We start from the raw sequence: 27528 nt of genomic DNA, 5'->3' as shown, positions 1-27528 counted from the left end.
AGCAGCCTGCTTGTAAATCTGCCTGACAGAAGTGTGAAATGGTCCCCAGCGTGCCTATGCACATGCAGCTGCTTGTTAAAACCAGAGCATTTGCCCAACTGCATCATAGTGAGCAACGCTTACAACACCAAAGCGCTGAGCTGGGCCTCCCCTGCTAGACCAGCCCTTGGTCAGTTGCAGTTTTCCTTGTTTCCCTTCGTCACCTCCTTTTTCTCCTTCCCACCCTATCCCAATCTCTTTCAAAGGGATTAATTCCTGTAACACTTCAGTAGAGAGAAAAGGGCTTTACTTGGCGGCTTTGGGTTTACAAGATCGTTGGTGAACAATCAGTCTGTCTGGCAGGAAGGTACGCCCACAAACATTACAGGGAACCAACTGGCTCTGGGCACTTGTCCAAGCAGCTTCATTTAAAGCATCAAGATCATAGAAGCCTTTGGCTGGAAAGTTAAAGGGAAAAAGCAAAAGGAAAAAAAAAGGGGAAAAAAATACCAAAAACAAAAAGGAAAGAAAAAGGTAAAATGGATCAGTTTTTATTCGGGAGAACCATATTCTACTTTCTATGGAAAATATTTTCAGGAAATACCTGTTCACTGAGTATTTTAAACAAATCATATTACTTTTGCCTCCAAAAAAGAAAGGGCTGCTCGCTCTTTCAAGGGTTGAGTAAAGTTAGCTGGGAATCAGACAGAGGTTTTCACTCTTTGGATTTTAAAAAGGAAAGACATTGTTTTACAAGTTATGATATGCATTCTTCACTAATTATTAACATCTTTGCATATACATCATTATTTTGCAAATATAACTTTTGGCTTTCTTTCAGTTGACTCTAAATATAAGCTTACAAAGGGGAATCAGCATGTATTTGTATTTTCCTTTTCTGTAATTCTTCAGTGGAATGTTTTTAGAAGCCAAGACTGACAGTTGAGAGTGAATTTAAGATGAATTGTATCTTAAAAACTTATCATCTCTTCATGGTCATAAACTCAGATATTATTTAAGTAATCAAAGTGGAGAATGCAAACAGAATAATCTGACAAAAAGATGTGTCCTTAAGAAAATAACAAAGACAGATGAGAAATGTATAATCTTCATTGGCAGAGCATAGGGAAAAAAAGCATATGGCTTTATTTTAGAGAAACAATGTGGGATTTAGCTTTAGTAAACCTTAGTTAAAATAGAATGACTTTAGTACATTAAACTGACAATATCTTAGGACCACTGAAAATAGGCCCCCAAAATGTAACAAGGCACTCAGAAACATATTACTTAGTTTTTATCTTTGGCACAGCATAGATTACTTCATTACAGCTTAGGCAATTCACATACTATTTCTATCTAATGGTTCACACAACCGCAGTGAACCTTAAATTTTTTAACATGTCTGCTCCTAATTCTTACTTTTCTGCTCCATGGGAATTTAAATCCCAGCAAAATCTAGTATTTCTTCTTTGGATAAAGCATACGTCACTGTCTATGTGGGATATGAATGTGTATTTTGAGTGCTTTGAAAAATGAGAAAAGAATGATGCTGACTTTCTCGTTACTCATATGAGTTTTCAAATGAATTCAAAAATTCCAGAGTAGTCATTGACTCTCACTTGAAGGTGACTCATCACATTTCTAAGTGTTTTTGCATAGGGCTTTGACTTCAGATGAGGAAGAGGGGTTAGTTGAACCCTGTGACTATAATGAGTTCATGAGATAAAAATGGTAATATGAATTATTTTGACCTAGAGAGGAAGAGTATCTTCAGAGATAAATAACATGGGACTGAGAGGAAGACAATGCAGTTATAGGACCTATCTTTTCCATCTGTAGGCAGTAACAGAATGGTGAACCACCAGGGCTTTCAGACTAATCATTCCTCTTACTTCTAGCCTTCTGGTAGTTATGGTCAAGCAGAGAAAGTGATAAAGATCAGAAGGGAAGGAAACAGATTTTGACACCAAGTGAGAAATGCTGGAAAGAGAGTTTCAATGAAATAAACAACCTGTTTGTGGAAAATTCTCTAATTTCAGTAGCTGGTTGTTTTCATCTTCAGCTCTTTTCCCACCTGTGTGTAAAGTCCTCTTTTTGGCAAGGACTGTGAATAGCTAGGATCTAGCAGGAACTAGAATTTATCATACAATCTAGGCTCTACTTTGTGGGTTGTTATAAAACTCTCCTTGTGTTACATCTCTGACACAAGTGCCTTGGACTAATTGACATTCAATGACCCCCCAAGGTACTTTTCAGCATTGCATTGTCCTATGTGGTTACATAGGACAATGGATAAATTGAAAGATACTCCTCTTAAAACCAACATTGTCCTATGAGATGGTTTAGGGGATCTACTGAGAAAATGACAATGGTCAAAATATGATAAGTCTGAGCTTGCATAGCAAAAACATTTTCTTAACTATTCTCACACCCTAAATGAATAAGCATGAGGCTTCGTGATGAGGCCAAACATGGCAGTGTAGTTTCAGTTTCATTTGGTTTGCACCAGGCTTTACAAACGATTAAATGCAAAAAATTCTGGAAACTTAAAATAGATGTCTGGATTTCTAGTTTGTTTTGTGTTATTGAAAGATATGAGTACATTGGACTAAATTTCTTAATGATAACACCAGCTGGAACTGGGCAGCGGCTTGTCTCCTTTAGAGTGATCTGATGCTCCACACCTCATCGTAGTCCTTACCTCCCCTTTGTTGTACACACGGACCATTTACTCAATGTCATAACCTGACTAGTGGACCTGGTGAAAATTCAAGTTTGGTACCCCTGCTCTATGAACACCAAGACACATTCATATTTGGAAACATGACTTTGGATGTTCCCAAAGGTGTTTTTTTTTTTTTTTTTTTTTTTGAGACGGAGTCTCGCTCTGTCGCCGAGGCTGCAGTGCAGTGGCCAGATCTCAGCTCACTGCAAGCTCCGCCTCCCGGGTTTACGCCATCCTCCTGCCTCAGCCTCCGGAGTAGCTGGGACTACAGGCGCCGCCACCTTGCCCGGCTAGTTTTTTGTATTTTTTTAGTAGAGATGGGGTTTCACCATGTAGACCAGGATGGTCTCGATCTCCTGACCTCGTGATCCACCCGTCTCGGCCTCCCAAAGTGCTGGGATTACAGGCTTGAGCCACCGCGCCCGGCCCCCAAAGGTTTTTTTTAAGTTTCATATTTTTTTAAGTTTTATTTATTTTTATTTTTAAAATATTTTATTATTTATTTTACATTCAAAGGGTTTGATGATATATGAAAGAAACTTTTGGGAAATAGAGCAAATTCCTATAGGTCTCTCTCATGCACAGTGTTGCCAGGACATAATGTCTTTATGTCTCAGCATCGGAAGATAATACTTTGGATAGGCATTCCAGAACTGTTTTTCTTATTTGTCTTTAACCAAAGCAGGAAATGTTGCTGATTTTGGTCGTTTGAACAAGTAAAAAAAGAGAATACTTCTGCTCTTATTAGTTTAGAGAGAAAAGTCTCCCCTTATGCACTCAAATATTTTTTCTAGGAACTTACCAGTAATGGTCCTGACTTCTGGTTTTTTAGGTACTGGTCTCCTTAACTCTTTAGGCAACAAGTTGTTTTCATTATGCCATTTTTTCAGACATTGTGGCTCATGAATGCTAATGGATTTTGTTCCATATTCACGACCACAAATGTAGCAAACAACTGTTGGTGGACGCCGTATCATTGTTGGCTGTAAGTAACATAAAATAAATCATGAGTGAACTCCCATTCACAATTGCTACAAAGAGAATAAAATAACTAGGAATACAACTTATAAGGGATGTGAAGGACTTCTTCAAGGAGAACTACAAACCACTGCTCAGGGAAATAAGAGAGGACACAAACAAATGGAAAAACATTCCATGCTCATGGATAGGAAGAATCAATATCGTGAAAACGGCCATACTACACATACTACTAGCATTTATAGATTCAATGCTATCCCCATCAAGCTACCATTGACTTTCCTCACAGAATTAGAAAAAACTACTTTATATTTTATACTGAACCAAAAAAGAGCTCATATAACTAAGACAATCCTAAGCAAAAAGAAGAACAAAACTTGAAGCAGCGTGCCACCTGTCTTCAAGATTACAGTAACCAAAACAGCATGGTACTGCTACCAAAACAGCTGTATAGACCAATGGAACAGAACAGAGGCCTCAGAAATAATGCCACACATCTACAACCATCTGATCTTTGACAAACCTGACAAAAACAAGCAATGGGGAAAGGATTCCCTATTCAAGAAATGGTATTGGGAAAACTGGCTAGCCATATGCAGAAAACTGAAACTGGACCCCTTCCTTACACCTTATACAAGAATTAATTCAAGACAGATTAAAGACTTAAATGTCAGACCTCAAACCATAAAAACCCTAGAAGAAAACCTAGGCAACACCATTCAGGACATAGGCATGGGCAAAGACTTCATGACTAAAACACCAAAAGCAATGACAACAAAAGCCAAAATTGACAAATGGGATGTAATTAAACCAAAGAGCTTCTGTCCAGCAAAAGAAACTATCATGAGTGAACAGGCAACCTACAGAATGGGAGGAAATTTTTGTAATCTATCTATCTGACAAAGGGCTAATATCCAGAATCTACAAGGAACCTAAACAAATTTACAAGAAAAACACAAGCAAATTTACAAGAAAAAAACAAACAACCCCATCAAAAAGTGGGCAAAGGATATGAATAGACATTTCTCAAAAGAAGACATTTATGCAGCCCAAAAACATGGAAAAAAGCTCATCATCACTGGTCATTAGATAAATGCAAATCTAAACCACAATGAGATACTATCTCATGGCAGTTAGAATGGTGATCATTAAAAAGTCAGGAAACAACAGATGCTGGAGAGGATGTGGAGAAACAGGAACACTTTTACACTGTTGGTGGGAGTGTAAATTAGTTCAACCATTGTGGAAGACAGTGTGGCGATTCTTCAAGGATCTAGAACCAGAAATACCACTTACTCAGCAACCCCATTACTGGGTATATACCCAAAGGATTATAAATCATTCTATGATAAAGACACATGCACATGTATGGTTATTGCAGCAATATGCACAATAGCAAAGACTTGGAACCAACCCAGATATCAATCAATGATAGAATGGATTAAAATGTGGCACATATACACCATGGAATACTATGCAACCTTAAAAAAGGATGAGTTCATGTCCTTTGCAGGGACATGGATGAAGCTGGAAACCATCATTGTCAGCAAACTAACACAGGAACAGAAAACCAAACACCCCCTGTTATCACTCATAAGTGGGAGTTGAACAATGAGAACACATGGATATAGGGAGGGGAGCATCACATGCTGGGACCTGTTGGGGATGGTGGACTAGAAATACCTAATGTAGTTAACAGGTTGGTAGGTGCAGCAAACCACCACGGTACGTGTACACCTATGTAACAAACCTGCACATTCTGCACATGTATCCCAGAACTTAAAGTATAATTTAAAAAGAAAAGAAAAAAAAAATCAGTTAGATAAAGCTTAGATTTGGAAATCATATTTTAAAATTATATCACATTTAAGTTAACTGGAAAATCAATGTGATTAAAAAAAATCCCCACTAGTCGGGTGATGTTATCTTTTTGGCAATTAAAAGATTAAACTATATTATTTGAGTACTTGGGATTGGGGTGAGGACATGGGCTTTGGAGGAAATAAAAAAGAGCTAACCAGAATTCTTCATATTGATACTATATAAATTATATTTTCTCATTTAATAAATATTGATCGATTGCCTTCTGACTATTATATCCAAGTTACTATGCCGGGAGAATACAAAGATAAATCAGGCATAACTCCTCTTCTCAGTAACACCAGGCTCTAGTACACCCATATATCTGAGAGGAAAAGTAATAAATGTCAGTAGAAAGTTTATAACAGACATTGTTAACACTATTATGCCTGCCCACGTTGGGATCATGTCAACAACTTTCTACTGCAAGCACTTGTGATTCTTTGCTTTTTTTGATCGGGAGGAGGCTCTGCCCATAGCAGAGCAGCTCATCAATTGCAGATGAGACTCAGCGAATAGTTATCCAGCTTTCTCACCAAGGTTCATTCCATATAGTCTTCCAGAAGTCCCCAGAGTGACTGGACCATAGTCACTTGTTAACACACTAGCTAGGCTTTGTTCTCTTCACTGTCTCTCTTCTTATTCCTTTACTGGAGAATCCTGAGATCACCTCCCAAATAAACTACTGGAACTCAAATTCTTAGTTTTCTTGTTCTTAGGAGAACCACATCTATGGGAGAGTTAAGGATAAGATGCAATAGGGAAATTCAGTTTCTGTCTAGGATATAGAAAAGCACAAGAATCATTGCTTCAACCTAAACAATGAGAACAAATTGAATAGCTTACAGAATCATAATTTTTGAGTCCATTGGAGACTCAAAGTTGCCAGATAAATAGATGAACTAAAAGGCCTACCTAAGTTTGAAGATAGATCAATAGTACCAAGAAAAAGCCTCCAAGCTCCAAACTTTATATGAGACATAATTGTCTGCTACAAGAAAAGGGCAGAGTAGCTGAGCGTAAGCCCCTCTAAGGGGCAGGCATGCAGGGACCATCTGTGTATTCTCTCCTACCCACCAAGTCTTACACCTAGTGATAGGAGGTAACAATCTGACATTGGGGAGAGGATTGGGCATTGGCGGAAGCCTCTACCATTTTAGGAGCACAGGGCCTGTCTAAATCTGAGGATAGAGCTGTAGAAAAGCATCGCACAGAGTACAAATAAAATTTATAAATCCAAAAAGGTAATTTAGGGAAGCAGAAAAACCTTGATTTTGTTCTGGATCTGTTGTGTTTGACGTAATTGTAGAATTTAAACAAATAAATCCAGCCAAAACAGGAAATACAGGCCTGCAATTTCAGTATTCATTTATTTCAGAGCTATTCACACAGAAAAAAAAAAAATGTTTAAAACCGTGAAAATTCTATAAATAGGAGTATGTAAAGAATATGTGGAGAAAAATTATTGGGAGAATATTTATAGTAGGGATATTGGATGAGGGAAATTATAGCCAGAAAACACAGAGAACGGTTCCAATTTGCAGTTAAAGAAACAGGGCATGCAGACAAAAGATTCCATTCGGAATTCTGGGAACATTTCTAGTTTCCAGAAATACGGTGTCATCAACGCTGTCAGATGCTACAGAGTGTAATGAGGGGCTGAGAAAAGGCTTTTAGATGGAGTTATCAGTGGATTCCATAGCAGGGACTTTGAGAGATTAGTTCCAAAGGAGTGGTAATGGTAAAGGCTAAATTGTTAGGAGTTAAAAATTATGTCAAGGAAGAGAACAACACACTTTCAAAAAACTTGCAGAAAAGAAACTTGAGAGAGAAGCAAAGTAGAATAAAGGTTTTTTTTTTTTGTTTTCTTTTTTGTTGTTGTTGTTGAGACGGAGTCTCGCTCTGTCGCCCAGGCTGGAGTGCAGTGGCCAGATCTCAGCTCACTGCAAGCTCCGCCTCCCGGGTTTACGCCATTCTCCTGCCTCAGCCTCCCGAAAGGTTTGTTTTGTTGTTGTTTATAGGATAGGGCTGCCTTAGGTAGAGAGGAAAAGATGATAGGTCCCCAGTAAAATGGGATAATTAAAAATCACAGAGGAGGCAGTAGAAGATGAGATTAAGGGCATAATTGGAGGTGTTAGCCTCTGAGAAAAGGGAAAAAAGGAAAGCTAGAGAAAGGGAAAACGTGTTTGCAGAGAAGTGAGGCATTGGTGGAGCTCACATACGTGGACTTAGTCTTCTAAGTATGAGGCAAAGTGATCTTCAGAGAATGAAGAGATTTGAATTCTGGGAAATAGAATAGTGAAAGATGCTGGGATTATGCGCTCTGGGGAAAGTAGTAATGATTCAATTAGGGAAGAATAGTCACTGAATAATGGAAAAGACCTAGTTACCTGAAGCTGCAAGAAATTTTGTTGGAATTAAATGACTTTTTTTCAATATGCTCTTTAGTAGCACCAGGTGGCATGAAAACAGAAACAAATTAAGCTGATTGTGTGGTCTCCTTTGGGGAAATAAAACTAGGTAAATGTGTATGTCTTATGATCAGCCTACTTTTAACTATAACTATTGGGACTTTCACCTTGCACAGAGCAATATCAAAACCAGAAGGAAACACATTTATGATTTCTGCTTACCAGACATTAAAAGAGATGTTAGGTGAATAAATCCACAGTTACATAGACCACGCAAAAAGGGAAAATAAAGTGACTCCCTGGATGATTGAAGTTTTTATAAAAAGGGTATTATTTGAAGTGGAATATTTTATTCTGTTATTCTATACTAACTTATGCCAATAAACTGTCTACATTTATCAAAATAACTAAATAGTTGTTTATCCTTCTTTTCTTAGCCATATGGTGGGTTCTAACAATTGAAAAGTGACATTAAAAATATTTGGGAAATTCAAGAAAGACCTAACAGAAAGTACAAAGCATAAACAAAACTTTTCAAGACATTTAAATGTTTCTTACTATTTTTTTTTTACATGTTTATTTACTGGAAAGGTTAATTAAATGCAGATTTTTAGTTTAAAATGAGAAGTTATTCTTTTTACTTTGAAAATAGTGAATTTAATACAATTCCACAGGGAAAGTATGGGCCAAATCCAGTATTTAACCAAGCATATAAGCAAAATAAATGGCATGGGTCATAAATGAAGACATTTGTGTCACCCTGTCAGAAGATTTCCTTTGGAAGGAAAGTTAGAAGAAAACAGGCAGACACAGAGGTCAGAAGACATCCACCAAACAACTGAAAGGGATGTGGGAGAAAATTAATACCATAAAAAGACAAAGAGGGTCTATATTATATTTTCTAAAGCTTGTCCCATGCTCTGTGTTTGTGTCTGAACTTCAGTTGAGCCTGCAGTATACTCCATATTCTTATGTTTTGAGCATCTTACTCCCGAGCCATGCTCTAGTGAAGTGCAAACAACCCAGGCATAGCAGAAGAGAAAAATACATCCACGTGGGTCTCAACAGCGATAAGAAGACCTATTTTATTTTTCACTGATTTTACAATTGTCAGTCTGAAACTTCCAGGGAAAGCTGAGCAATCTCCAAGTTGTGATTATTGCCACTGCCCCAGCTGCCAAGGTTTTCCTGTTTGGCCTCTTTCTCCAGTCCAGGGTTTTCCTATTTGACTTTTTTCAGATAGAAGTGGATGTGTGGGGGATGGAAAGAAGGAACAGAAAGAAGGGACTGTAGCTCTGGCAGAATCAGCAGAAGACTCCCTCTTAGCAAACGCGCAGTCTGTAGCTTTCAGTGGCATGGCATAACAGAGTAAGGAGGGCGGTGGAAGGGTGGCTGAGGAGGTTATGTGAGGGCAGGGGGCCCTGTCTATGGAGGCCCTTGCCAGGACCAGCCAACTTCAGGAAAGTGTTATCAAAGGAAGGCAAAGAGGAAGTAGATAAGTCTGAGGTTGCTGAAGAGCAAAGAATTAGGTCAACAGTTTTCCTGTAACATTTCAGATAATATTTTGCTGGTGTGGCATTACTTTTCGAACACCAAGGTAAAAGACATTTTTTACAAAATGTTAATCACTAAATCTATGTAAGTGTGCATAAAAGTCTATCAGGGCTCATTACAATTTTGGTTTGGTCCTCTCAGTTTCCTGGGAAAGTTGATTTAGGCTAGATATAGGCAGGCACTTGAACACTTTAGGGAAAGCTTTTAACTTGAATCCACTAACTTTTCATATGCTTTCAATTATTTTGCTGGCCACTATTGGAATTATCATATTATTTTCCACACAGCATCTTTTTCTTTCTGTTAATGTCTTTTCTCTGTCAGGAACACTTCATGTTCAATGTTTTAGGCCAGGTTTGTGTAACACACAGGGAAGTGGATATTTAACTACTTTTATCCTAATTATTGTATATATCACCTGGCATCCATCCATTCATTGTTACTGTTTGAAATAATCATAGTATCACTATTGAAGCAGGAGAGAAAGATTAAGGACCAAGAAAAGAGACAGATTTGTCGGAGAACCTTAAGAGAGGTTTGGATAAAAGAGGAATGGACATAGTTATTTCAGAAAACCAAGACTAGAATACCTGTATTTCAGATAGGTTCAAATTTCTCTAGATGACCTCTCTGATAGTACAGGCTAGAAGGAAACCACTGTGAAATACACAATTCAATAACTAACAGAGTTTACAGAAAGAACTATGACAGCTGGTCAGAAGGAAAAAAATATTCCTAGCACTAAATTTATTGCATGAATTTATGAATTTTAATAAAAGATATAATGAAAACTAAAATGGAAGTCATTACTAGCAGTTTTACAAAATATCAGAAACACTCCACATTTGTTTATTTCTTTCCTTTTCTTTTCTTTTCTTTTTTCTGAGACGGAGTCTCACTCTGTCGCCCAGGCTGGAGTGCAGTGGCACGATCTCTGCTCACTGCAAGCTCTGCCTCCCGGGTTCACGCCATTCTCCTGCCTTGGCCTCCTGAGTAGCTGGGTCTACAGGCGTCCGCTACCACGCCCAGCTAATTTTTTGTATTTTTAGTAGAGATGGGATTTCACCGTGTTAGCCAGGATGGTCTCTATCTCCTGACCTCGTGATCCGTCTGCCTCGGCCTCCCGAAGTGCTGGAATTACAGGTATGAGCCACCGCTCTCAGCCCACATTTGTTCACTTCTTATACTAATTATACAGAAGATACGAAGTGATAACTTATAGTGTGAAAGTATAGTTCTGTGATGTTATTTACAAGGGAGTTCAGAGAATGTGATCCAAGCATCACCTTATGAAATAGAAATTGGTAAGAAATGCTTATGGAGCAATAGTCTTTGAAAATCTGATTAGTGTCACAGTGATCTCCCCGGAAAAATGCACATGTATACAGAATTGTGGATATGGTTTCAATTGATTGGTAGATTCCCTAAAACCCATCTCTTAGCCCCAGGAAGTGAGCTACTGGGCTTTTAGCCAGAGCCAAACTTTTTCTTCCAATAGATAATTCATTGCTAAAGGGGCCATTTGGCACTGTTTAAATGGCTCAGAAAGTTCTGAGTTGAAGCATTCAAGAACTTATAAAACACACCATATCTGGCTTTAGGGTGATTCTAAGTACTGTTTTGCCTAGAATAGTCTTATTATATACCTGTTGTCTTGGCTAATATTAATAGCTCTTCTTTTACTCCCTAAAATGTCCCTGTATAATAAATACATGATATAGCCACTCTACCTCTGATTCTCTTTGAAAAAAATTAGTTAATATAAGAAATCAAGGATGAAGCAACAAAAAAGCTAAAAAATATAGAGATTGTGACTAAAAGAGTGGCAATTAGTCCACTTGAATCATGGGAGGCAAAATAACTATAGAAATTGTAGAGGCTGTGCCCAGTGGCTCTTATCTGTAATCCCAGCACTTTGGGAGGTCAAGGAGGGTAGATTGCTTGAGCCCAAAAGTTTGAGACCAGCCTGAGTCTGAGCAATACAGTGAGACCCCATCTCTACAAAAAATATAAAAAAGTAGCTGGGCATGGTAGCATGTGCCTATAGTTCCCAGCTACTAGTAGCCTGAAGTGGGAGGACCGCCTGAGCCCGGGAAGTTGAGACTGCAGCGAGCTGTGATTGTGCCACTGCAGTCCAGTGTGAGCATCAGTGTGAGACACCGTCTCAAAAAAAAAAAAAAAAAAATTATAGAGAAGAGGATATAAAATTATCAAAATTAGTAGGGGAAGGAGCAGTACAAAGAAGCTAATGACATTAAATTCCTCAATTTTCATGTGAAACAGTCAATTGAAGCAGTGTAAAATTAAAATTTGAGGTTAATGTTTTGCAAATCCTTTAATAATTACTTTTTTTTTTTTAACTTTAGTGGGTCCTTTTAAAAACTAAACTTTTAGTGAAGAAATATTACCCTAAAATTCAGCAAAATTATTAGTTTCACTTTGGTGTCTTTTTGTCAAATGCAAGTCAATTAAATTTATCTCTGCTAATAATCTCACTTATATGAAAACATATACATGTCTACTTATGTATGTCTGTGTACACAGATGCCTGGAATGATATCCACTAAGGTCCAGTTAGGGGAGTCTGGGGTAACTTTTATACTTTCCTAATGGCTTGAATTTTTATAATGAATTTGTATCATTTTTATAATAAAAAGTAATAAAAAAGAGTATCAGCTCTGGAGTTAAAAGTTAATCTGGATTGGGTAATAAAATCAGCCTTAAAGGTAAAATAATGCAGACTAAATTACTTTCTGAAAATTCCTGAAATAACTCATAAAAGATATTCCAAGATTATGTATATAATATAATTTAGTATTATAACAAACTAGTAGTTGGAATTAGAGTTAGTATTAGGAATGAATACGGTTTTGCATAGCATAAAATTACAAGGCTATGGCATAATAAGAAATGCATATTTGATCTCTGCACCTACTTCCTGACACAGAGCCCTCAAAACCATTGTAACTTCTTGAGTGATAGGGTTGATAGGAGCTTTTAAAATTGTATTTGGTCCTTTTCCCATTTCTGAAACAAGAGCTTCTAAGACTTTTGGAATCCCTGGGAGTGGTGAGTGTCTTTTTGTATGCTAATGAATGACGGGTGGCTGGGACCCGCAGACAGCTTAAAGATTAGGACTGGTTGCCAGAATGACCAAGGCCTGATGAGAGGGCTGGAAATTTCTGCCCTACTCGCTGACCTCTGAGGAGGGAAGAGGGGCTGGGGATTGAGATAATCACTAATGTTCAATGATTCAATCAATTATTTTTATGTAATAGAAGCTCCATAGAAACTCCAAATGAAGGGTTTCAAAGAGCTTCAAGGTTGGCAAATCCATTGAGGTGCTGGGAGGGTGGTGCCCCCAAAGGTCACAGAAGCTCCACACCACCCCCAACCCCATACCTTGTCCTATGTACCTATTCATCTGACTGTTCATCTGTAATCATTTATAGTAAACTGGTAACATAGATAACACGATAAAATGTTTCCCTGAGTTTTGTGAGCTGTTAGAGCTAATTATTAAGCATGAAGGGAGGATCATGGGAAATTCAGTTTTTAACCAAGTTGAGAGAAGTGTGAGTAACCTGACTTCCCAGTAGTTGTGATTGGCTTCTGAAGCTGGGGGGCAGTCTTGTGAGACTGAGCCCTCAACTTGTGAGGTCTGCGCTAACTCTGGGACAACACTTAGTTGTCCGGAGAACTGGAGAACTGGTTGTTGCCGTAGGGGAGAAAATCCACACATTTGGTGTCAGAAGTGTTGTCAATAGAAAACATTTTCCTTTTAAATACAAAATAAAAATACTTACAGTACTTTAAGTTGCATTATTCCAATACTATTTTATCTTGCTACTTGTTTATAGTTGAGTACATATCAGTTAAATACTTGTATGATGAAACATAATTGAAATCCTAGAATTCTGCTCCATTACTTTAAAGAGCAGTAACAAATGTCTGGAAAAATAATCTGAGAACAAGATTTAGCATGAGTCCATTTCCACCATAAGATAATCCTAAATGCAACTCTTACAGATGTTTTAATTTTGTCTAGGCTGTTTCCCGCGCCTGAACGCATTAGTCAAAAAATGAACTCATAAGCAACTAAGTGGGGCTGTGTGGTACTAGTCATCTTATTTTGAAAAGTGGCAGGTAATCTGGTGGATGGATGAACCAGGCCATCCTTTGGATCCTGTATTGCCCATTCTAGCTGGATTGACATATCGCCATGTCATTTTCATCTTCTCGACTATCTCCGTCCCTGCCCCACTTGACTGTTTTGTGCAAACTTGGCCTCTCTAACATGATCTCAGTAATTTTGTGGTTCTCTGTGGCTACAGAGTAAAGTCCAGCACTTCATGCCGACTTCAGCCATGGCCAATCTTAGCCCCTACGAAACACATCTTTGAGCCACACCAAACTGGACACTATTCCCTAAGCTAGAGGCCACGGTCCTCAACTTTGCTGTCTCCATTGTCTCCATGCCTTCATTCATCTACTTCCTCCAGCACCAAGCTGGAGGTTGTGGGGAATCCCAATCCTTAACTCTCCTTAGTTGTGGAGGTAAACATATAAACTATTAATTTACAAGCCAAAAGGTGTAAGTATCATGATATGGGAACATAGTGCCACAGGAGTCTGAAGCAGGAAGAAAAGGAAGTGTTTTGATCAGAAGCCAATGAAGTGGATAATATCTGAAGTGGGTTTATTGAATGGTAGAACTGTACTGGAGAGAGAAGAACTCCTTTAGGCAAGCTGCTAAACAACTTGACCTTTACAACAACTGTTTAATAGTACTGTAGTATGTGAACTTGAAAGCCCTAATGCCCATAATGGAAACAAGAAGGCTGCTTAGAGGAAGTATACAAGTGAAGATCAATCTGTTCCACATAGGGTGGGAACACGAGTGATTAGACCTTGAGAAAATAGTTGAAGGTCGCGACCTTTTCTAAATGTCTCCCGTGGCTCTCTGCCTTTCCACCTTAGTCCAGATCCCAGACTTCATCCTGCTGTCAGAATAGTGGGGTAGAGATTTGACAAATAACACTGAAAGGAAGGGCTTTCTATAATAAGAGCTGCATCAGTCACGTTAAGGTGTTATGCTGTTTTGGATAAAGAGAGGGCAATTTTGGGGATTGTGTTGAGCCCTGAATGCACGGATGAGGACTTCATATCTTTGAGACACAATCAGATTAAGAAATGGGCCAGATGGGACAATTTATAATTTTTATACACTAAACCATCTTGGTTTTCCCATATTGGAGAAATGCAAATTGGTTCTGCCTGCACTAAAGCTCTGAAGTCACAATAAAAAAACATGTATTTGGCCAGGTGTGGTGGCTCACGCCTGTCATCCTAGCACTTTGGGAGGCCAAGGCGGGCAGATCACCTGAGGTCAGGAGTTCAAGACCAGCCTGGCCAACGTGATGAAACTTCATCTCTACAAAAACACAAAAATTAGCTGGGCATGGTGGTGGGTGCCTGTAATCCCAATTATTAGGGAGGCTGAGGCTCCAGCCTGGGAAACAGAGTGAGATTCTGTCTCAAAAAACAAAAAACGTAAAACAAAACAAAACACGAATGCAACTTGAAACATCCATAAATAGAGCAAGAAAGTTGAATACAGTCTTTCAATGCTCTATTACTGAGCAATAAAAAGAACTACTGCTACTCGCACCAGTGGATGAAACTCGGAATCATTATGCTGAAAGAAACCGAACACAAGAGTACACATGGCATAATTGTATTTATATAAAACCCAGACTAATCTGTAGATTAGTGGTTGCCTGGAAGCTAGAAGTGGAAGGTGATAAAGAAATATAAGACATTTTGGAAGGTAATGAAAATGTTCTATGTCTTGGTTATGGTGGTGATATAATAGGTTTCTAAAACCATCAAAATTCATTGAATTGCTCATGTTTAATGGATACAGTTTATTGTTTGCAAATTATTTCTCAATAAAGCTGGTTAAAAACACTAGTGCAGATACAGTTTAGTGGAGTATTTTTGCATTGCCATGCCCATGAAATGCAGTCAGTTCAAAGTCCGCATTACACATTGTAAAAGAAATTCCAGAATCAAGTAATGTATTTTAGTTATTTTTTGCCAGGACCTAGGGAATATTTCAAATGATCTCTATTCTAAACTCTTTAATATGTCTCCCAAGAAGTTTTCCTAGTTCAAAAAACAAAGTATATAACCACAAAAGTAAACAAATAAAAAGACCAAATTAGAAAATATTTTATCAAGACTTTTTTTCAGGACATTATATTTTTGTAGGATAAAGTCCATTAAGAAGCAACCCCATTTACATAAGATTTCACCAAGAAAAGCTCAACCCTAGCGTTTCAGGACCTGAGCCCTGCAGCCAGAGATGAGTAACATAAAAGCAGGACTGTCCCTTTGCACCCACGTGCATGGCATCTTGTCTGTTTGAAGCATAACTGACCAGTTTCTTGGCTAGCCATAGGTAGAAAGCTGAAACTGGATCCCTTCCTTACACCTTATACAAAAATTAATTCAAGATGGATGAAAGACTTAAATGTCAGACCTAAAACCATAAAAACCCTGGAAAAAAACCTAGGCAATACCATTCAGGACATAGGCATGGGCAAGGACTTCATGTCTAAAACACCAAAAGCAATGGCAACAAAAGCCAAAATTGAGAAATGGAATCTAATTAAACTGACAGTGTGGTGATTCCTAAAGGATCTAGAGCTAGAAATACCATTTGACCCAGCCATCTGATTACTGGGTATATGCCCGAAAGATTATGAATCATGCTACTATAAAGACACATGCACACGTATGTTTATTGTGGCACTATTCACAATAGCAAAGACTTGGAACCAACCCAAATGTCCATCAATGATAGACTGGATTAAGAAAATGTGGCACATATACACCATGGAATACTATGCAGCCATAAAAAAGGATGAGTTCATGTCCTTTGTAGGGACTTGGATGAAGCTGGAAACCATCATTCTGAGCAAACTATTGCAAGGACAGAAAACCAAACACTGCACATTCTCACTCATAGGTGGGAACTGAACAATGAGAACACTTGGACACAGGGTGGGTAACATCACACACTGGTCTCTCGTGGGGTGGGGGTAGCGGGGAGGGATAGCATTAGGAGATATACCTAATGTAAATGACGAGTTAACGGGTGCAGCACACCAACATGGCACATGTATACATATGTAACAAACCTGCATGTTGTGCACATGTACTTAAAGTATAATAATAATAAAATAGAGACATAACTGACAAGTTTCTTATCTTCCAACATATGAGGAACTTCAAGGTTCATTAGTATATAAGTGTGTGTGTGTGTGTGTGTGTGTGTATGCACAAAACACACATAAATTCAGTTAGTCCTCATCTACAGTTGATTTTAGGGATACTGAAAGGCTCCTCTTGTGTCACACTATTTATTCCTTTATATTTTCCTTGTGCTTGCCCTTGTCTACTCTCCAGTCTACAATTATTTTCTTTAGGGTCATTCAGCTCGGAAAGAGACAGCTGAGAACTTCGGCTCTAGAAGGGCACAGGAACAATTACCCATCTGCTACCAGGGAATAGAGGAAGCCTCCTGCATTCACACATTGGAAGGCAGTAATTTGCTGGATTTATTTGTAACCATTACAAAAACACTCTGCTTTTTTGATGAGGTCATTTTAGTGGGCCTTTGCCAAAGAGCCACATCAAAATGTAAACTATGTTACTACTAAATATGTATGCAAATGAAATGCCTGTGTCCTTCTCCCAAGTAACATGCTTTGTACATTACTTGGAAATATTTTTTTAAATGCAGAAAGTTTAATCGTCTTTTTTTTTTTTGTAGATTGCATCATCCGTACATCAAACCTACATTTTGTAGGTTGCATCATCCCTACATCAAAACAGTCATATTTCCTGTGTTCATTTGAGGTTATTCATTAACCTAAGAATCAAAGAGAACTCAGGGAACTCAGAGGTAAGAGAATATCCTGCAAGGGAAATAGCCCCTGTAAGCCTGAACCGCGACTTGGAGCAAATCAGAAAAAAGGCACTCCTACCTTCAGAAACTTTCCAACCATATGGTTGTAATCACTAATCTGTAATAAGACAAGTCCCAACATGTAGAATTAAAAAATGATGACCACGGGGGAGATAGACATGACAGTCCTTCCCCTATCTCACAACTGGGCCTAGAACTGGCCGTATATGTCAATGTGTACTTTGTCTCTCAGATGGAGTGTGACTGGTAACCGGTACAGTATGCTAGTCCATAAATGTCTGGGATGAATCTGATGCTTTTCAATTTCAAAAGCCAATAAAACAATAGGATTCTAGATTTTGATACTGCATTTCCATTGTGAGCAGAAATAAACCAGAGACATCTGCTGGAAACACAGCTGAGACCCTCACTAAATGGAAACGCATGTGGAGGAAAGGGCTGTCCCTCACTAGGTGATTTAATTGAAGCCCAGATATTGTTGCTCAGAAGTATTTTCTGATTACTGACAATGTGCCAGGGACTGTGCTGGGTGCAGAACTGAGAACTAGCCCTAACAGTGGGAATGACCATCTTGAACTCACTACTTTATTTACTTTCTTTTCTTTTTGCCCCTTTCCTCTCAACCCAACCCCTTTATTTAGAAAATATTTTTTAGCTTTGTCCAAAGCTCTATCTCTGAGACAGTATCAGGTTGACAGATCCCTATTTGGCATGTGCTGAGCCCATTCATTTGAAATTACTCAGGATACAAGGGCGGGGTGAGAAGGGGACCTGCTGAGTGGAGGAAGCATCCTGACTTCTCTGCCCACTAACATGTTTGAAGTCAGACTGATTAATTTTGAAAACTAGTCTCCAGATGTGCAGCCTCTCTAGCATCCTTGACTTTTGGTCCTTAAAAATTATCAGAAGGTTTGGCTCCAAGACGTCTGATCCAGAAGAATAGCTTCATTGTTCCAGAGACTCCCACAGGTGATCCAAATGGTAGTTGGCTGCTGGGGTGAGTTACCCTACGCTCAGGTATGAAGTGTGTACGCCCCGACCCCTGCACACAGCTATCACACAAACATGTTGCTCCTTCAGCATCCGCAGCTGTCTTCCCCTGGCCCAGGCCTGGGTCTTTACAACGTCTCACCTGGACTGCCCAACGGTACTGCCTCCTCTTGGCTTTATGCTCTGGATTTCAGGTTGCAAGCAGATGGACCAACAGTCATTTTAATCAACAGCATGTTTTAATTGGCCAGCACAATGTTCTTAAAAGTTTTAAATGTGAGTATCTTTAGGTGAGGCTCACTCTCTAGTATACCACAAGCTCTACCACTCCCCGTTGCCCTCTATGCAGCCTGTTCTGCCCCTGAAAGCATCTGAGCTTGTGACTCTGAGCTGCCTATTTTTCCAATTCCTCTCCTCAGTCATATCGCCAATAAAAGGTATTTTCCTTATATCTCATTTCTAAGAAATGAATGTGCCAGTGACTAAAAAGGGCTTGTCACCTATCAAGGGAATTTTTGCATTTTAGCTGAGATCTCCTATAGAGTCAGTGTTTTCACTCAAAAGCTGAATCATTGACTGAGGAATTAAAACACAACTTGCCAGGTAGTAGGATAGTAGGAAAGGTACTTTAGAGCAAAAAAAAAAAAAAAAAAAAAAAGATAGTGACACAGAGATTATCACATTGAAGATTCCTTGTTCCTTTTGAATTTAAGCATGACGACGATTGCAACAGAACTTGACAGGAGGCTTGAAGCCTATCCTTAGGCAAAAGAAACTGTACTTTAAGGCATGAGACTGATTTCCAAGATGCTGTGCACACAGTAAGCATGGGTAATCCTTGAGTCATTTACTGTCTGGGGGATTTTTGCTTTCTCTGCTCCCAGCTGGATCCTAGGCTATCATAAACAGGGCACATTTTGCCAAGGTCTGAGGGAATTATGTGATTGTGTAGCTATTTGAATGTGTGTCATTCCATCAACGAGTGTTTCTCTTTCTCCATGATAAAATTAAACTAAAAATTTGGACCTTAGCTTCTGTTTTAGATTTTCCACACTCCGGATTCCTTCCATTAAGCCAAATAATTGAGATTTCTGTGGTAAGTGCACAGGGCATATCATAGAATGCAGGAAGTTTGGATGGAGGAAGTAAGAGTGAGCATTCTCCTCCCTCCATACTTGATGAAAAAGGCTAAAACCTCTTTTATAAATCCTTGTGTATATTGCAATATTAAACATGTCTGAACAAGTGGCATAATGGCAGCTAATTACCAGCATTTACTAAGTAACAGGCCCTGTACTAAACACTTTACATGCTTTTTCATTTATTCTCATAATAACCCTCTGGGCAGAGCTCAATGCCCCTACTTTATAAACCAGGAAACTGAGGCACACAGTGATTACTAAGTGGAAAAGTTGGTTTCTATTGCAGAGAGTTGGGTCTTCTGTAAAGTGGGCAGGGAGAAGCCCACAGATAAAGTTTTGTCAAGCACCATCCCAGGTCCTTTGTAGGCATCCTCTCATTTCAACCTCTCATGGTGGAAACTGAGACTTGGAGAGGTTAAGTAACTTGTTCAAAGATATTTAATTTAATTGTGCATCTGTGATCTGAATCTAGGTCTGTCTGATTCCAGTTGCTTCTAAAAACATGGGAGATACAGTCATCAGTGGTCAGTGGGGTATCATGCCCTGCCTTACATGTCCAGAGTCAGCCATTGGACAGGACTGGGGGAAAACTAGCAAAACTCCCGCCTTTGCTCTCCCAACTATCTGGAAAGTTTATTCCTTTGGGTCAAACATTACTTTCTCCCAGATAGGTTTTCAGAATGCAAACAGTCCTATGAAACATGGTTTTCTGTTAAGTTTATAAAATTAACTTGACCCCCTTCCAACAATACCAAGGGGTGGGAGTGGCAGAGGTAGGGAGAGTGCAGAAGGTGCTAAAATGCAAAGGAGATTAGAATATGAGGCAAGGCCACCAGAGACTCATTTCTCCAAATCAGAATTTTGCCTTCAGCCATTTAAAACATAATTTCAACCAACCTGACTGAGTCTGAATGTATACAATTAAGTTTCTACTCTCTTAGTCGTGTCTTACATACAAAGTATAAATAGCATTTTAATATATAGGAGTAACTGCATAGTTCAGTCCCAAACCTTAACAATTGGAGAGTTTGATTGTTTAGAAACCACTGGTATTTCACATTTACTTCTGGTGTTTTTAAACAATTCTCCCCAAATGTCACATCTGGAAGGATCGTTGTTTGAAATTAAATTGTTTTTGGAAATCACTGGATGCCGCGTAAAAGAATTTCCCAATCCGGCCTGTCTATTGGCCAAATAAAAGAGGCTGTTACTTGTGATTTGGAGTTTTGTTTTGCTCCTTTTAACATAAGAAAGATTTGACATTCATTTGGAAATGTTGTTGTTATTAAATTATCTTTATTTTTTTAAAAAAGAACTATTGATATTTCAAATTCGTGCTTGACGTTTTAGTTATTTAATTGTTAATCTTGAGCTACAAAGCTGAAAAATATAGGTCAAAGAATGAATTCCAAATTAGGCTCTAATTTAGTCTAGGTTTCTGAAAGAAACACAATTTCCTAGCTGAAGGTTTTTTTTTTTTTTTTTTTTTTAATTTTCACATTTGAGATAAGAACCATTTCTGGTTTTGTTTTTCTGATCTTAGAAGAACATAGTTGGAAGGTGAAGTATTTGAGGTATTGATTAAACGTCTTGCCAAATTCTTGTCTGAAATAACTCTCCTTGAAGAAAATGGTTGGAGAATGTTCTTGGTTTTTGGTTCTTGTGCTCTTCAGTTTGGATACAGGCCTGACTCTTAGGCCAGTTGGCTTCCAGGTCACAGAGTAAAATGGAGAAACAAGGGAAAATGGAGGAAAGACAAGAAAAACCCATGGGCTATGGCAGACACTCAATTTGTCCAGTGCATATAATTAAAAAGATGAAAAAAAATGCTCTCTGATCTGAACTTGGATGTTGGGTTATTTCTAGTGCCTGATTTGTCTACAGCTTATGTGTTAGAGAGCATACTGCTCAGGGGTGGAGGCCAAGAAGAGGAGTTTTCCTATAAAAAGAAGACCATTGCCTTGGATAGGCCAGAAATAATTCTAACTTTAAGATATTTTAAAAAAATTTTCCTATCACAGTTGACCCCGATCTCTCCTTATCCTTTGCTTCTACTCTCTGCCTCCAATTACTTGAAGCTTTAAGATGGGACCAGTGATACCTTTATGTTCCCACCTTCTCTGATTAAATGTAACTGGGGATATGACAGCAGCATGGGAGATTTTAAAGATGGGATCATGGCATCAGAGCAGGTGCTTGGGCTGAGAATACTGGAAACTTACTGAGTTCCTGGATTTACTAGCCCTTTCTTCAATTTGTAGGTCATTTCTTTCTATGTATAAGACAACCTCATAAAGTAAATGTTAGAAAGAGACAAGAGATGTAAGGAAGATGAGCACTGCACAACATAATGGGAGAGAAGAAGATGGAGTCTTAAGTTCTCTCAATTCCCCACCTATCCATAAGGCTGAACTTATGCCTCACATTGAGCAGTGAGATTCTGTTTATGGGACAATCACTTCTGTTTCAGTAAGGACTCCTTACAGATTGCATTGCACTACCTTTGTTGCAGTTTTAAGAATTTTGGGAGAGATTGTAGTTGTTGACCTTGGAATTTGGATTTTTAAGTGCTGGAGCTATATCCATTCACTCACTATATAAAGATTCAGTATCCATGATCACTAGGAAATGTGGATGTACATGTGTTTGGGCCGGAAGCAAGTGATGGGTAAAAAAGGCTTTGAAGACATACGAAATGAAGCTAGATTAACTTTTTGAGAGTATAACTATGTTATGGCTTTTGTTCATTTTAGGCCTAAATAATATTTGAATTTATAATATGTGATCCTCTCCTCTCACAGAAGTTACAGTCAGTATTTTTCTTTCTAGAGAAGCAGAAAGCCACATAAAGAAATGCCAGTACAAAGAAAGAGCACCTATTTTTGCTTTGGGCTTTGGGCTCTGGGAGATGTAGTTGTGTCTATCACAGTCTCTCTACCCAGCAATATGTGATATATAATTATAAGTTAAGAATGAGTTTTTAAATGATTAGATTAGACTGTGATTTGTACAGGTGAGTATTATCCTTTAAATTTTTACATTAGAAAGCTATACATCAATTTCACTGATGAGGCTGTTGCTCTAAAATGTGTAATTCTCCCCACCTTCAACACACACATATTCCACACATGTAATACATACACACAAATTCCCTTGGGTTGGCTTCTGGAGCCAACAACGTAGAAGAGAACTGGTCCTGTTACCTTAGTGTTGTGGTTTGTTGACCTGAGAGCCATGGGATCATGGAATGCTGCCCTGATATGCAGGCATGGTTGGCACCAAGGAAAGATGAAGAAACGGCACAGCGAGTTGGCTATTAGTAGTCCAGCTGTCAGCATCATCAAGGGGTAGTTTGTGAGGTCGAGGCTGGTTTTCATGACATCAGCACAGCTGAGGAGGTGAACTAGGACCACTGAAGATTATTAAAATGGTTGGATCTACAAGTAGGATCCCACTGAATATTTCATCTACCACCTCCAAAGAAGTGGAGGTCACAGAGGGAAATAATTCTAAAAGACTTAGTCTTGATTTCAGGAGTTCAGTTTAACAGAAGGCATGGAGAGACAAAGGACTAAGAAGGTTCTTAACATTAACTTTTTTCTCTCTCTTTATACCTCTCTCTTTTTCATCTGAGAGGCTTGGTAAGATTGCCTGATATTTCATCGAGAAAATATGACATACAAGCTAACAGATAGTAGTTACTTTATCTCCCCACTAATAACCTACAGTCTTGCCTTCATCTGTATTCATCATTCTCCTGAAACAAAGAACTGCCCTCTCCTATCGAAGTCCTTCCTTCCACACACATTGGTGAGCCCATCTCCTGGTGCCTATTTTTTCTCCAGGTTTTGCACCATCTCTGATCACCTCTCTTGCTTCTTCAACCTCATTTTCTCCACTGATCATTATCCTAAGTATTAAAACATAATGTAGAAGCTCCCATATTTCAAAAATACCTCTCATCCCAATATCTCTATTCCTAGCCTACCTACTGTTTCTCTTCTAGTCTTCAAAGCCATACTTCTCAAAACACAACCTATCTTTATTCTCCATACACTCTGCAGCTCTCACCACTCCACTATGTTCTTTCCAAAGTTAGCAGCTGCATCCACACTGCCAAATCAAATATTTTTTGGTCCTCATTCTACTCAACCTCTTGGCATAGAACACTGTTTTCAACACCCTTATTTACAACATTTGTCGGATCTCAGTTTTCATGGCATCCTACTCTAGGCCTTTCTCTTGCATCTCCAGGCCTTCATTCTCCAGCTTCTTCCCCTCTAGTTCCTAAATATTGTATCTCAGGACTCAGCCCTGGGCCTGTTTTTCTATCTGAGTATTCATTCTGATTGCTTTAAATATATATTAATAATGCATAAATGTATATCCCAGCCCAGTCCTCCCTTCTGTGTTCCAGACTCATAGATTCAGCTTAACTAAAAAATCTCATAAGCATTTTGAATTTGATATGGCCAGAATTAAACTACAGACTTTTTTTTTTTTTTTTTTTTTGAGTCTTGCTCTGTCACCCAGGCTGGAGTGCAGTGGTGCTTCTTGGCTTGCTGCAAGCTTCACCTCCCAGGTTCATGCCATTCTCCTGCCTCAGCCTCCCGAGTAGCTGGGACTACAGGTGTCTGCCACCATGCCCGGCTAATTTTTTTTTGTATTTTTTAGTAGAGACGGGGTTTCACCGTGTTAGCCAGGATGATCTTGATCTCCTGACCTCGTGATCCACCTATCTCGGCCTCCCAAAGTGCTGGGATTACAGGCATGAGCCACCGTGCCTGGCCTAAACTATAGATCTTACTTCCCCAAATCCAACCCTTCCACAGTATTCTTCATCTTAGAAAATGGCACTACTAGTGCAGTCACTCAAGGTAGAAATCTGGGAGTCTTCCTTGACCCTCTTTCTTACCCTCCACATCCCACCTATCACCAAGATCTGCCCATTGTACTTTATCTTTATCTCTGCTACCAACATGATAGGCCAAGCCATCACCAGCTGTCACCTGGGTTCCTGCAGTAACCAAACAACTGATGTCCCTGTGTCCACAGAGCAGCTGGAGGAAACTATGCTACCTCTTCAGCCTCATCCATGTGCCTGTTCCCTCTCATATTAGGCCCTGGCCACATGTGCACTCTTTCATTTCATTATAAGATCTTCCTTACCTTAGAACCTTCATACATGCTGCCCTTTATCCGAATGTCTTTTTCTCTAACCATTCCCTTCCTCCACTTGTTTCATCTTGGCTAGTGCTTTCACACTTTTTATGTCTTAGCTGAAATATCTTCCTCCCATAGATATTCTCTAGCCAAGATCCTGAATGTCTGTCTTCCACCATTCCACACTGTCATAACACAATTTTAAATTGTATATTTTTCAAAAATTCCATACAATTTCCTCAATAGGACTAAAAACTCCACGAGGTCAAGAACTATGCCTATATTTTTATGACTCTATATTTAGTACTTAGTCCAAGGCCTAATGATAAGTATTAGTGAATGAATGGAATTCTGTCCTCTTTTTCCTAACACTCACAGGTTGGCAGGGTAGCAATACCCATTTTTTATGTCACTTCTATGCCCCTTTCATAGTGACATGAACATATATGAATCTGTGGAATTAGAATGGCTCTGACAGCCACTTTCGAACCCAGTGTATGACTTTAAGCAAGTTGCTTAACCACAGTCTCCCAACCTAGAAAGTCAGAAAATAATGTTTATCTTATAGTAATATAATGAGAATTAAAATGACATCATGTATATAAAGTGCTAATCATAAAGTGCTACATTTTCAATGGTGGTGTCTCCTCCAAAATTCACAGTGGATCATATTTCCCAGTGCAACAATGTTAAGAGGTGTGGCCTTTGTGAGGTGATTAAGTTGTGGGGATACCACCTTTATGAATGGGCTTAACACCCGTATAAAAGGGCTCAAGGTTAGAAGAGGGAACACCCTTCTCGCATTTCCATCCCTTCCACCACAGCATTTCTCCCCTCTGGAGGATCTAGCAACTAATTATCATCTTGGAAGTAGAGCATTCCTCACAAGTTCATAAAAATCCTGCTGGTACCTTGATTTTGGACTTCCCAGCCTCCAGAACCGTGAAATATAAATTTCTGTTCTTTGTAAATTACCCAGTCTTTGGTATTTTGTTATAGCAACACATATGGACTAAGACATACAGTTATTCAGTAAAAGTTAGTTCCCTGTCTTCCACGCCTTCCCCTAAATTCCAAATTCTTCTTACCCAATAGATACACATGCACACATACAGAATTTGAAAATACGAGAATATCTATCCTGCCCTCCTGGGTTTTTCTGATTATGCTCTTCATACTGCGAGTTTTGCCTGTAAAGAATAAGATACTTACCCAGAGAAGAACATTTGTAGCTTTAAATCAAATATGTAACTCTAGCACTAAATAACTGGAGTTTATCTAATCAGGGCACCTTCTCCAATACATCTGGGGATAACACGAAGGAGGAAAAAGTCAGTAATATTATTTGATAGCTCAGAAGATATTACTTTAAAAGAAAACACCAGATGGCAGCCCCAGATGCTGGAGATGTGTCTGATGGGGCTTTAGCGCAAACCTGAGCACTGAGGATGCTGAAAGTAGCTTAAAACAGTGTTCAGAGAGACAATCATTATAGACAAGATAGTTCCCCTTAAGAAAAACAATATATATTTTGCAACATAGAATAAGGTTTTTAGGAAGAGTGTTTCATATGTTACCAGTGAAATCCTAGGAAAATAACCCCAAGCCTTAACTAATAAAAACTTACCAGGCAAACGTTTCATTTTGGTTTATAGTTATATTTAACTAACTCTGCTCTGTTCCAATTAGCTTGAAAGGGCCTAAAGCTAAAGAACGAATTACAATCAGCTTCTAAAAACAGACAAAATTTTATCAACTATTAAATGCAATTATTAAAATTTATTCATTCATATTAAAATAAGAATAATTACTTCTATTATTATATTCCTCAGCATAGCTGAGAAAATCATTTACTAAAATAGACATCAAGAATCTCATTAAATAGATATGACATTAAAATTTAAAATGTTAACATACAGTTTGATCCATATTATGAATCACAGTTTTATCTGGAATTGACACCACTTTTAAATTTTTGCTAAATTGGGTATTACCTATCCAGGCTTTTCTTTTAGAGGAAAGAAAGGAAGTATGATGCCTGCTCATTACGCCATGAAATACATATACACAGTCCCAGGACCGTTCCATCTTTTAAATGAAAATCCAGACCGAAAGTTTTATTCCTCTTAAATACTGTTTAGGGTCCTACACAAGTTTCCTGGGAGATCAGGAAGAGTGAGTCCAGTCCTATACTTTGGATGTGAAACAATGAGACAAGTCGAGCCAGCATATTGGTTAGAAGGCAATGCAAAATGCCCACTGAGATCTTGGAGCAGAGCTTGTCTAATCGGTGTTTGTGTTTAGATTTGACAGAAGGATCAAAGGAGCATCGGTGCCATAAGGGGCCTGAGCCAATCTATTCTGGAGAAACATTCCGAGGGAAAGGTAATTCATTCTGCCAGTGGAACAGTGACTGTGGGGCCGCTGGAGTGAATTGTTTTCCAAGTACTACGATCATAGTTCTGAAACTATTTCTCTCACCTGAATTCACTGTAAGATTGAACCCCGTGAGAACATAAGGCAAGATAGCTGGTTCTAATCTGAAATGAGACCAAGGATTCCGGAGGGAAATCTGAATTGTAAGAAGGAATGTATGAGTGTCACAGGCTGCCAAAAGTCAGCTTTCACAGACAGATGAAATTCTGAAATCTAATAATCATTAGAGTAGTGTTCTTTATGGAAAATGAGTAATTCATAGCCCTATCTAAAATTTAAATGATAGAAAGAAAA

General features: G+C 38.7%; 1 protein-coding gene across 2 annotated transcripts; it reads right to left on the bottom strand.

The window, feature by feature from the left end:
* Window positions 1-269: 269 nt before the first annotated feature.
* Window positions 270-22919, bottom strand: LOC105527397 (zinc finger protein 474). 2 transcript variants are annotated; one of them, XM_011963700.1, is made up of 3 exons: window positions 22839-22919; window positions 3507-3687; window positions 270-437 (listed from the first exon to the last, which is right to left on the bottom strand). In XM_011963700.1, the coding sequence occupies exons 1-3, from the start codon at window positions 22869-22871 to the stop codon at window positions 286-288; spliced, it is 366 nt and encodes a 121-aa protein (XP_011819090.1). In that variant the 5' UTR covers window positions 22872-22919; the 3' UTR covers window positions 270-285. The 2 variants fall into 2 exon arrangements, with proteins under 2 accessions (XP_011819090.1, XP_011819091.1); XM_011963701.1 differs by lacking the exon at window positions 22839-22919 and adding an exon at window positions 18636-18754.
* Window positions 22920-27528: the final 4609 nt, after the last annotated feature.

Source organism: Colobus angolensis, unplaced genomic scaffold (genome assembly GCF_000951035.1).
Source record: "Colobus angolensis palliatus isolate OR3802 unplaced genomic scaffold, Cang.pa_1.0 Scaffold62, whole genome shotgun sequence".
NCBI classification, from domain to species: Eukaryota; Metazoa; Chordata; class Mammalia; order Primates; family Cercopithecidae; genus Colobus; species Colobus angolensis.
The sequence above is the reverse complement of the archived record's forward strand: the minus strand, read 5'-3'. Positions and strand labels throughout refer to the sequence as shown.